The 12,556-nt window shown below is 30.3% G+C and overlaps 2 protein-coding genes across 2 annotated transcripts; both read right to left on the bottom strand.

Moving 5' to 3' along the window:
• Positions 1 to 448: 448 nt before the first annotated feature.
• On the bottom strand, positions 449 to 2,638 carry LOC123888627 (UDP-glycosyltransferase 83A1-like). Its single transcript, XM_045937719.1, has 2 exons — positions 2,115 to 2,638; positions 449 to 1,413 (listed from the first exon to the last, which is right to left on the bottom strand). Exons 1-2 carry the CDS (start codon positions 2,584 to 2,586, stop codon positions 563 to 565), a joined length of 1,323 nt encoding a protein of 440 aa, XP_045793675.1. The 5' UTR covers positions 2,587 to 2,638; the 3' UTR covers positions 449 to 562.
• A 2,330-nt stretch (positions 2,639 to 4,968) lies between these two features.
• Positions 4,969 to 7,085, bottom strand: LOC123888625 (UDP-glycosyltransferase 83A1-like). Its single transcript, XM_045937717.1, has 2 exons — positions 6,536 to 7,085; positions 4,969 to 5,872 (listed from the first exon to the last, which is right to left on the bottom strand). Exons 1-2 carry the CDS (start codon positions 7,011 to 7,013, stop codon positions 5,019 to 5,021), a joined length of 1,332 nt encoding a protein of 443 aa, XP_045793673.1. The 5' UTR covers positions 7,014 to 7,085; the 3' UTR covers positions 4,969 to 5,018.
• Positions 7,086 to 12,556: the final 5,471 nt, after the last annotated feature.

The raw sequence follows: 12,556 nt of genomic DNA, 5'->3' as shown, positions 1-12,556 counted from the left end.
TAAAAATTTCTGGATCCGTCACTGCATAACCATAAGCGAGGATGAGCCTGTGGAACTACCTAAATAAATCCTCGTGTGTTTTCTCTTATATTTTACTGTTTTGTTCTAACAGAAAAATATGCATTTAGCATAAATTTTCTGAGTTTTTGACATTACACAAAATTCATATTGAATATCTTTAAATACATAAAGATTAGATTTGTTAATTTTCTCTTATAGTTTTATCTGACTATATTGTAACTTGTAAGGATTTTGTGTTGAAATAATGGCAAAAAAAAAAAAAAAACAAAAAGATTGAATCAAAAGTAATTCAAATAACACAAAAAGTTATTTTGTTCAATTAGTTGAAAACATTTTTTACTATATCAACTAGTAGTTTTAGTAGCTATACATTCAATCTATAAACGTTTTTTAATATTGATCTGTTTATTTAAGTAAATTTAATATTATCAGATTAATCTCTTCCAATGTAAACTAAAAGGTTAACACAAAAGAAAGTTTCAAGTCACTAGTTTTTCATTGATTTTATAGATTCAACTACCAAACTATGACTAAACCATTATTACTTTGCCCAATTGATGAAGTTTTTTAGATTATTTGAAGATTGACCACCTTCTACTATATTTTCCAAGGTCAATTCCTTTAGTTTCAATGATCTTTCTTTAATTTCTTCATCTCCAAGTAACTGATCCACCTTCTTCCTTAACTCTCCCTTTGTTATTAACCCATTTTCATCCTTGTCTAATTCAAGCCCAACCTTCCACACATCACAAATATATGACTTGTTAACAAATTGATCACCGGCAAACGGCCAACATAAGAAAGGTACACCGCCATATAAACCTTCAATAGTAGAATTCCAACCGCAGTGACTTATGAAACAAGCTATAGACGGGTGGTTCAATATCTTTTCCTGCGGCGCCCAACCAACAATCTTGCCTTTAGTTCCGTGGAATTCTTCAGGGTATGCATAGTTTACCTTGTTATCGTTACTCGGACGAACAATCCAAAGAAATGGCTTGTTAAGAAGATCGAGTCCTAAAGCGAGTTCTTTAAATTGGTTTTGATCCATTACTGCCAAACTACCAAAAGAAACATATATAACCGATTGAGGTGGATGTTGATCTAGCCAATCTAAACATGTTGTGTCTTCTTGCCAAAATGAACTTTTGTTACTATGATCATTTGACATCAATGGGCCAATTGGTAGGAACTTTGGTGATATGGAAAATGTTGCATGCTCAAGATTATAAGTTGTGTTACAAAGCCACCAATGTCCTAACTTCATGGTTTGTGTCTCCTGTAAAATATGATCAAATAGGATCTGGTCATGAGCTCGCCATGGAAAGTTTGCAGTGTCTATCTTAGGCATATTTGGAGACAGTTGAATTTCTTGTTCTTTGGTTGGAATTCCTGCAATGGTAAAATTTCACTATTGGTACATATTAGAAATATTAAATGGATTTAATTTATATATACTGATAGCTAGTGTAAATTTTTTTTACACAATCATTCAATCAAACTACGCCATGTGATTTTAGTTTGCCATGAGTTTCCCCCTCTTGAGTCTTGACACATGGGTTGCTAACACACCACTCATATTTAATTTTTGGAATTAGTCAAAGTGGTGCACTAACTTCAACTTTGTGGAACACAAGTATTTTATTAAGATACAATAAATATTTTATTTTATTTTTCAATAGAACGGATGATCGAATTTAGATCTCATGCATACTATTTAAATTCCTTACCACTATACTAAACCTATAGTGGAGACTTTCATAAATATTTCTTTTGATGCGTTAATTAGTAATGTGGTATTTCAAATTATTTGAATTGAGTGAAGGAGTTAAAGAATCGAAGCTAAATCTCTTATAAAAGAGAAAATAATAATATAATAACTAATATACAGAATTAAATTTCATGTTGTAACTGCGTGACACAGTTACAACTCTCAACCCTCAAATCTAGATAAATGACTAATATTTTATTGTGCAAAACTAATTATCTAATCCAAGTTATCCGATCTTAAATAATATAATATCTTGATCTCTAATATACGATCACTTGTCTATAGAAAATAAAATAAAATAAAATAAATAAAAAAATCTTACCTGCTGAATCAATAATTCCATCATCAATGAGTTTAGGGATGCTGTAACAATATGCCAAAGTAATGGCTGAAGCAGTCCAAAGAAGAACACCCTTAATTCCAAGTTTGTGTCCAACTTCCAAAGCCCATCCCATATTGAAAGTAACAACAATACAAGATATCTTATTCTCAACATCCAAATTATTGACATCTTCTATTAGCTTAGGGAGTAAAGATGGCATGGTTTTTATAATTGAAAAAATAGCTTTTTTATGATCACTTCTATCATCTTCAGGTTCCAAACCATCTGGAAGTGTGACAAAGTTTATTGTTTGTTGATTTTGTTCATTTTTGTTGGTTTTTTTGTGGCTATACTCTGTGTTGAGGAAAGTAATCTTGCAACCATGTTTGGATAAAAGATGAGATAATTGCATAAGAGGATTTAGATGACCTTGGATTGGGTATGGAATGACAAGAAAGTGTGGGATACCCATTTGGTTGGAAAAAAAAATTAGTGATTGAAAATTTTGGATGAGATTAGAAGATGCACATGTAGAGTAGGTGATTGTCAATATATAGATATAGATTTTATTAATTAATAAAGTTACCTTATGAAATTATTATTTTTCATTTGTAAATCACATATTTTATATATGATGAAGTGTGAAATTCATAATTTGAACACGAACTATTATTATTATTATTATTGGCGGAATTTGGAAAAAAAATTCAGGTGAACCCTTAAAAAAATTATATTGCATATAAAAATTTACGTCACTATAAGCATTAGTTTAATCATCAAAAAATTAAATTGCATATCTTAAAATAATACTCTATGTGTGTCATGTGTGATGTGACTTAAAATCATCAATAATTGACTTTAACTAATACTTGCACAAGCCGAAGAAAATCATTCTATGTTTTATTATGTTGCATGTATACAAAAAATATAGACTAAATGCATTATTTTATTTTAATATAGACTAAATACAATATTTTTTCAACCAATTTTTAAAAAGTTAATGTTTATTTATATATAAATTCGGAGGGAGTATTGCTCTAGGTAAAACATGCACATATATATTTATCATTGTTGATTGAGTTTAAGTGTAATGGGTTAGAATTTCTAAAATAAAATACTTCATCCGATTTTCTATATAAGCAAAAAAAAAAAAAAAAAAAATAACTGATATATTTGGTCTATATAGGTCAGATACATCATTTATTTAATGGAAAAAAGAATACGAGACAGGAAGGAGTAATATGTAAAGAAAAAATAAAAAAAATAAAAAAAAGAATTTCTAAAATAGTGAATTCAAACTCATAACGCGAACGCCCAACTAAAAAATATGTTTATATTTACTGTGTGACAAAAAAATTTAAAAAAAAAATGCACCGATTATCCAAAATAATATAATGCACCGTAACAGACTCTTTTCTATTGTCTTTTTCATATAGTTACTTCCTTTTGTTTTTTTTGTCTACGACAGTTCTATTTAAGCACCATGTGGAAGATGGCTGGAGCAGGACAGTACTACAAAAATACATTTCAAATTTCTTCAAAGACGATTATAAAATATGACCATTAACACTAGTTTGATTAATAAATACTAATGCTTTTGTAAAAAAAAAAAAATGTTACTTCCCAGGCTTCTAAAAAACTAATAAAGCCTGGTGTTATGCTTCCACACGCTATCATGCGCATCTTAGGGTCTATCCCACGCCACATAGCCTCATTTTTCATGGCATCAATAAATTTTTATATAGTTAAAATATGAATTTATATTAGGGCTATGCTAACTAGTGCCCCGGGCACTAGTTAACATTTTCCTTTATATAATTAAAAAATAAAAAATGTGTAAGTAAAAGTTTCAGAGAGACCCAATTCATTTTAGGCTTAATTAGTAAAATGGTTCCTTAAAGACATTTTTGATTTCACATTGGTCCCTTAAAGAAAAAAATGACCAAATAGGTCCCTTAAAGAAAAAAAGGTTCGAATAAGTCCCTTAAAGACATCTCCGTTAATCAGTTTTGTCCCTTAAAGACATCTCCGTTAATCAGTTTGGTCCTCGAAAAAATGGACGGAAAGGACCAAACTGATTAACGGAGATGTCTTTAAGGGACCTATTCGGACTTTTTTTTCTTTAAGGGACCTATTCGGACCTTTTTTTCTTTAAGGGACCAATGTGAAACCAAAAATATCTTTAAGGGACTATTTTACTAATCAAGCCTTCATTTTAAGCCCAAAATTTTAGATTCAAAGTTCAAATCTCTTAAACTTCAACATATAAGTTTTTGGTCTTGTAAAAATATATATATATATATATATATATAAGTTTTTGGTTGTTACTATTTTTACTTCCGAATTTAGTTAGTATTATTTCAGATATTAAATGCTCAATTGAAACTAGAAACGGTCAGGTGTTCTAGTGTTTATCAAATTAATATAGATATACTTCGAGGAGCTAGAAAAGGTGAAGTGGTGCTTCTAAATGTTCTAAAGTTGGATTGAGATTACATTTAGGGCAAAATTTAATGTTTTTATATATCATCCTTAGATCCGAATTAAAGTAGACACGTCAGATATGCATGTTTGATGAAGAATGACCATATTATTAGTTGAACGGTCATTTCGATGTAAGCTTCCTTATTGAACCACCCATGAGATAAATAGAATAGATTTTTTTGGCCGAAAGTAACAATATCATTACCCAATTTTATTATAAGCGATTATTGATTAATCATACTACAAATCATAATACACACCAAAACAAATTTGAATACTATGACTAGCCACATTATGTCCTTAAGATCGTTCATTGAGTCCTCATATTGTTAAACAAATTTGAATTTAGCACGGTCTAAACAAATTTGGTACAAAGAACACCACTTATTCTAAACAATGAAAAATACATTATAAAAAAAATTAATAATTCGCCCAACTAATGAACTTCTTGAGATTATGTGATGACTGACCACCTTCTTCTATATTATTAATTGTAATTTTCTTCATTTTCAAACACTTTGTCTTTATGTCATCATCACTAAGTACTTGATCCACCTTCTTCCTTACCTCATGTCTTGATATAAATCCATTATCATCCTTCTCTAATTCAAGTCCAATCTCCCACACATCACAAATATAAGACTTATTGAGAAATTGGTCAGAAATAAATGGCCAACACAAAAAAGGTACACCAGCATGTACACCTTCTATAGTAGAGTTCCAACCACAATGACTTATAAAGCAAGCAATAGATGGATGGTTCAATATTTTTCTTTGTGGTGCCCAACTAACAATTTTACCTTTATTTCCATGAAAATCATTAGGGTATGTATAGTTTACCTTATTGTCATTACTAGGACGTACAACCCAAAGAAAAGTCTTGTCTAGGAGATCAAGTCCTAAAGCTAGTTCATTAAATTGATTTTGGTCCATTACAACCAAACTACCAAAAGAAACATATATGACTGATTGAGGTGGTTGTTTATCTAACCAATCTAAGCAAGTTGTGTCTTCTTGCCAAATTGAACTTTTGTTGTTGTCATTTGACATCAATGGACCAATTGGTAGGAATTTTTGTGATATGGAAAATACACCTGGCTCAAGATCATAAGTAGTGTTGCAAATCCACCATTCTCCAAAATTAATTATAGTTTGTATCTCTTGCACAATATGTTCAAATAAGAACTTACCAAGGCCATGCCATGGGAAGGTTGTTGTGTCAATTATAGGTATATTAGGGGAGATTTGAATTTCTTGTTTTTTGGTGGGATTTCCTACAATGCAAAAAAGAAGATTGTAAAATGTTAATTTCAACTTAGCTTAAAATTTTAATTGAAAAATTTGGAGCAATCAAAGTCTATTTGGTATAAGAAATAAACATTTGATGTTAATTACAACTTAGGAAAAATGTCTAGGTGAACACTCTGGTATTCTAGAGTTTGGATGGATATTTGTATCTTGTAGACAAAATTCAATATCATATCATTTTTTTATATTATTTTATTTTAAAATAAATACAAATTTCTTCACCCCCAAAAAAATAAATACAAGTTTTAAATACAGGTACCAATATCCAACCAAACTCTAAGGTAGCTAATAATTTACCTAAAAAATAATATTAAATATGTTATTTTAAATTCATATTTAACATATATTTCTATAAACTTACTTTAATATAATTTTATTTTTTATTTTTTATATTTCATAATAAAAATAATTTAAAAATCGTTACGTTAGTATAAGTATCTTCATAATTTTTCCAAAAATAAAGTAAAATATTCATTTCATAAATAAGAAAAGTTGATATAATTGATGATAAAAATAAAGAATGATAACCTAGCTTAATGGTATTCTATTATAAATCTCAAATTGTGAAATTTATGGTCATCTACAAATAAAATAATAATAATAATAATAATAATAATAATAATAATTACCTTCAGAATCAACAATCTCATCCTCAATGAGTTTAGGTATGCCAACAGCACATGCCAAACTGGTGGCAGAAGCTGGACAAAGTAGAGCTCCTTTGATTCCCAATTTGTGACCCACTTCTAAGGCCCAACCCATATTAAATGTACCAATAATACAATTAATCTTATTATTGTTACCATCCAAAGCATTAATATCTTCTATAAGCTTTGGAAGCTTATTAGGCATGGTGCTTTTCATTGATGACATAATTTTCTTTAAATCACTTCTATCATCTTCAGGTTCCAAACCATCTGGGAGTGTCACCAATTTTATATTTTCTTGCCGAGGACCACCGGTTTTCGATCGATTATGGTTAAATTCGGTATGTACAAAAGTGATCTTGCATCCATAGTTGGCTAGAACTTGAGAGAATTGCATAAGGGGGTTCACATGTCCTAGAATTGGAAATGGTATAACAAGAAAATGAGGTAATATACTCATTTGCTTAATTGCTAGAAAATAATTTATACTATGGGAGTAATTGAAAATATTTTTAGGACTGAAGAATGGTTTGAGTGAAAGATTAGTAGTTTGGATTTAATTTTATAGTAGTTTGGAGTACATATAAAATAGATATTCACTCTAAAACGTAGGCAGAAGCAATAATCAATTAGTATTACTTTTCAAAAGTAGGCGGAAGCAATGATCTCATTCCACCCAAAAAAAGAAGAAGCAATGATGTCATTATTTCTAATGTTGATTTAATTTTTGTTTCGTCTTTGATTTTAATTTGAAGTTTCATTTTTGTATGCACCCCTTAAAATTCAACACACCTTTATTGACAAATAATTACTCCCTCCGTCCAAAAAAGAATGACCCATTTTGAATATATGCACTATTCATATATATTGTTTTGACCATATTTTTCTACTAATAAATAAAAATAAATATTAACATATAAGATGTTGTTAGATTCGTCTCGATGAGTATTTTCAAAATATCAATTTTTTATAATTTTTACTATTATACAATTAAAGATATTAGTCGCCAAAGTTATGCATTGGCATGCGTGTTTCGGTCAACTGGGTCATTCTTTTTGGGACGGAGGGAGTATACAGCTATGAAAAATGTTCACTACTGTCACGGGCATCGGTTAAGGAACCTAATATAATAAATAATTTTAAAATTTGTGTAGTATATTTTTTCAAAATATATTAATAATAATTTTTTATTAATATTATTTATGGAACAATGGTTAGCATGACTCTTTTTATAAATAAATAAATAAATAGTCTTAGATAAGAATTGTAATACGCGGACTTTGCCCTCTTCATGTACCAAAAAAAAAAAGATTGTAATACGTACTACTACTACTACTAGAGCTCATAGATAAGAACCAGAAACATGTACTCCGCCTTATTTATGGAAACAAAAATTTCCATCCATCCCATCATAATCCAACGGTCAAGATTGTTTAAGGTTGTTTTTTTCATTTGTGATTTGAACCGTCCGATCTTCAATCAGTGGTTGATATTTATTATTATGTGCTACTGCATCATCTTGATCCCCTATTTATAAGAAACAAAAATAAAAATAATGAAAAAAATGGTTAAAATGCTATGAATTGATGTGACAATTTTATTTTTCTTTTAATTTTTTAAAATTTGTAAAGTGTGTGCGCGCTAAATCTTGTGGCCAAGTACTTATGCTCAAGCAAAAGCAAGTGTATCTCTTCCTTTTGACATACTAAAAAGTAAAAATTGGACCATGCGATTTTCTATGTAAATCACCCAAATTATAATAAGCATTTTGTTTTTAAAAAACTCTCCATCTGACCCTAGGAACGACCAATCCGAGCGGACCAATCTCACAATCCACTTGCGGGGTCCCATTTAAAACCAGAGTTTTTTTTACTCTCTATGGACTAGCCTACCAAAATTGTCACCAGATATAATCGAATTTAAGACATTAAGGTAGTGTTTGGCCTGACTTTTTTTCAACTTATAATCACTTAAAAGAAGAAGTAGGGCCAAACACTATTTCAAATAAGTACTACAATTAATAAGCAACTTATTTTTACAGTTGAAAATTGAATAAAAAGTGGATATTTAAAAAGTTAAAAATACCAACTTAATTTCAAACACGTCTGGCTTATTTTCCTTATCGCCTCTTCGATTCCCACCAACTGTATGTATTTTCTTTTATTTTAATTTTTTCTGACTTTGTTTCTTTATCCTAGCATGTGCTTGCAGTACATTACTACTTTTTAGCTAATTGCTAGCATTTCTTTTCTAAATGTGCTACCTTTTTTTTTTAAATGAAACGTATTAATCGGAGTATATAGTTTTTTTTTTGAAACGGAATCGGAGTATATAGTTACGTTATATATATATATATATATATATATATATATATATATATATATGGGGGCTGCTAACTTAGACCCAGTTGGGTCTAAGTTAGCAAGGTGCACCTTTTCAGTTGGACCAAAATACTCATTCTTTTTAATTAATTAACCAAATTACTATCAATGGACGCGGATCCAGTGTCGCGCGCGTACCGCAGTACCATGGTTACAGGCCGTTGATTTCCATCAGACAGCCAAGATCTGATCTCATCAAGACTGTCTGATCAATCAGACAGCCCAGATCATCCGAATCCATCAGATTCCAGCGCGTGCACCACACTGGATTACACCCTGGAGAGAGAAGAATCTACTTTTTAAAAGCAGGACATGTGTCGCTGTCTGATTGGCTGGGCGTGATTTTTTTCCATTTAATACTTTGAACTCAATTATTTCGTTGTAAATTAATTTTTTATTTATTTTTTTTATACCAAAATTCATAATTTTTTTTCTCTACAAATAGAGACTTGGTTCGTTTGATTTGGACACAGAAAAAAAACCCAATTTTTCACTACCTTAATCTCATTTTTCACTACCTTACATCAACTCACTGAAACCATTCTACCAGCAAAATGGTTTCAGATTACAACTCTCTGAAACCATTGTACCAGATAAATGGTTTCAGAAGCAAACACAATTAATAAATTACTCACTGAAACCATTCTACCAGTAAAATGGTTTCAGAATACAACTATGTGCAACCATTCTACAAGCTAAATGGTTTCAGAAGCAAATAACTAATAATCAACTTACTGAAACCATTCTACCAGCAAAATGGTTTCAGATTACAACTCTCTGAAACCATTGTACCAGATAAATGGTTTCAGAAGCAAACACAATTAATAAATTACTCATTGAAACCATTCTACCAGTAAAATGGTTTCATAATACAACTATGTGCAACCATTCTACCAGTAAAATGGTTTCAGAAGCAAACATTAGTTTTTAATTACCGTTTTATCTCATTTAATTAACTAAAAATAGTTTCAGGTCTCCAAAAATTTCATAAAATATGCCAAAAGTTCCAGAATATTATCTACTATTTTCCTGGTATAATGGTTTCAGTGAGTTGGTTGAGTGGTGCGTGTTAAATTACAACACACAAGTAACATATTTAGTAGACAAAAAATGAGATTAAGGTAGTGAAAAATTGCGTTTTTTTTTCGGTGTTCAAATCAAACGAACCAAGTCCCTATTTGTAGACAAAAAAAAATTATGAATTTTGGTATAAAAATAAAAAAATAAAAAATTAATTTACAACGAAATAATTGAGTTCAAAGTATTAAATGAACAAAAATCACGCCCAGCCAACCATTGTGTGACACGTGTCCTACTTTTAAAAAGCAAATTTTTCTCTCTCCAGGTTGTAATCCAGTGTGGCGCAGGCGCTGGAATCTGATGGATCAGGATGATCTGGGCTGTCTGATTGATCAGACAGTCTTGATGAGATCAGATCTTGGCTGTCTGATGGAAATCAACGGTCTGTAACCATGGTCCTTCGGTACGCGCGCGACACTGGATCTGCGTCTACTAATGGGTATTTTGGTTAATTAATTAAAAAGAATGGGTATTTTGGTCCAATTGAAAAGGTGCACCTTGCTAACTTAGACCTAACTAGGGTCTAAGTTAGAAAACCCCTATATATATATATATATATAACGTTTTTGACGAAATAAATATTAAGATATAACATATAATATATTAAAAATTAATATTTTGGAATGACAATTGTCAATTATATTAGAAATATATCGAAAGGTAAAAAATAAAATAAATTAAACTAACAAACAATATTAACAAAATTTAAAATAAACAAAAAATAGGGAAATGCAATATATATTCATACTAATAAAAAGATAAATAAGGATTAAAATATATGTATGTGGTTTAGTTCGGTTTTGAAAAATCAATTCGAAATCCGATCCGATCCAACGGTTTTCACAAAAGAAAATCCAAACACATCCAAAAATATTCGATTTTTGCGGTTTTCGATTTTTTTGGATCAATTTGCAGTTTTTATTTGGATTGGTTTGAATTTGAACATCATGTTACATTATATTTTTATTAACAAATGAAATGTTAATATTTAAATAGCAGTATAAAATTGATAATAAATAAAATGAAATGGTAGTATTTAAATAATATTTTACTTATAAGTGTATTAATACTTGATTATTATGGCCCTTTTAAAAAATTAAAAGATTGTTGCATTTAATAATATTTAAAGGTGTTTACTAACTATTTATTTACTACCAAACAACTTTAACTTTATCTTTTAAGTCAATATTTTCAACTTTAGCTTTAAGTTAACTTTTAAGTTCAAAAAAAATCGGGTCAAACGAACTCTAAGAAAAGTATACTCCAATGACTCAAGTCAAACACCACAGACCAACCCAACTGAGCTAATCATAAATTAATAAGCATTTACATCTAAATATATAATAATGTACAAGTGAGACAAATTTTTTATTTTGCATGAATTTATTTTGATGATTGAATCAATAAGTGTCACCAAAAAGATGTCATGTGAAATATTAATCAAACTGTGCGTCGAAAACGACTATAAATTGAAAAACGGTTGATCAATTGAACGATAGAGAAGAACGTTAGTAGTTAGAACACATGATTTTTATTCCTGCAACTAGAATTTCAACATAGTACTACATTCCTACCAGTCTTTATGACTTCTAAATTCACAATAAAAACCCAACAAAATCTTCCTACACAGCACACAACTTCACTTCTCTTTGGTTTCTATCATAATTTCAACCCTCTTTCTCCTATGGATAAATCCATCCATCAATAACAACAATGTCATGATGACACTACCGGAATTACATTGCTGCAAGCTGAGTCTCCTCTCCCTGATTACATCATATGTCTAGCTGCTCGGAGTCCCACACTATTGGGCTGCCACATTTCGCTATGTGGCCTAATTCTCGGCATGATCATCTACCAATTTGTCGGTAATGCAGTGACAGTGAGGCCGTGACTGTTCTAGTCTTGGTTGCCGCTACCTTTTCATCTTCTTTGGTGTCATAGCAGTCACAATCGCGGCCATCCTCATTGTCATTGGCTAGGTGATATTGGTCACTCATTAGGCGACCACCACCGGGAGGCAAAAAAGCGCGTGTTGGGTTTTTTTTTTTTTTTGGGTTTCTGGATACTTGATATCGTCAATAATATATTCCAAGCACCATTTTGTGCCTTCATTGGCGACCATGCCGACGGTGAATACCGTCAAATGAGAACAGACAAGAGTTTGTTTTCTTTCTTCATGGTCGTCCACAATGTCTTCGATTATTATGGAGACTCCTCAAAAAGAAAAAAAAAACTACAAATTAATGTTCCCTATAACAAAAATCAAAGCTTGCGACGTCTTCTGCGCAAACCTCTAAACACATTTCTTCTTCTCAACATTCCTACAAGAGAAAGGTAATTTGTGTACGTATGTTTTTAATCAATATCTTCTCGTGTATGAAAGAATGTAGATGACTTGATGAAGTTTTTCTTTTGACTCATCAAATATTTTAACTTATCTTAGGTGGAGTTATTATTAGAAATCTCCATTTATTAATTTTATAATATTGTATGATTATGATACTTGTTCAGATTATAATTATTATTTTTTATTTATTTG

This window comes from Trifolium pratense, linkage group LG6 (assembly GCF_020283565.1).
Source record: "Trifolium pratense cultivar HEN17-A07 linkage group LG6, ARS_RC_1.1, whole genome shotgun sequence".
NCBI lineage: Eukaryota > Viridiplantae > Streptophyta > Magnoliopsida > Fabales > Fabaceae > Trifolium > Trifolium pratense.
This window is presented reverse-complemented; position numbering and strand designations above follow the sequence as displayed.

Bases quoted from the DNA above. Each gene is read 5' to 3' on its own strand.
- LOC123888625 (XM_045937717.1), bottom strand. From the start codon at position 7,013: ATGAGTATATTACCTCATTTTCTTGTTATACCATTTCCAATTCTAGGA. The intron at 5,873-6,535 runs GTAATTATTATT...TTTGCATTGTAG, and splicing joins TGAGATTGTTGATTCTGAAG to GAAATCCCACCAAAAAACAA.
- LOC123888627 (XM_045937719.1), bottom strand. From the start codon at position 2,586: ATGGGTATCCCACACTTTCTTGTCATTCCATACCCAATCCAAGGTCAT. The intron at 1,414-2,114 runs GTAAGATTTTTT...TTACCATTGCAG, and splicing joins TGGAATTATTGATTCAGCAG to GAATTCCAACCAAAGAACAA.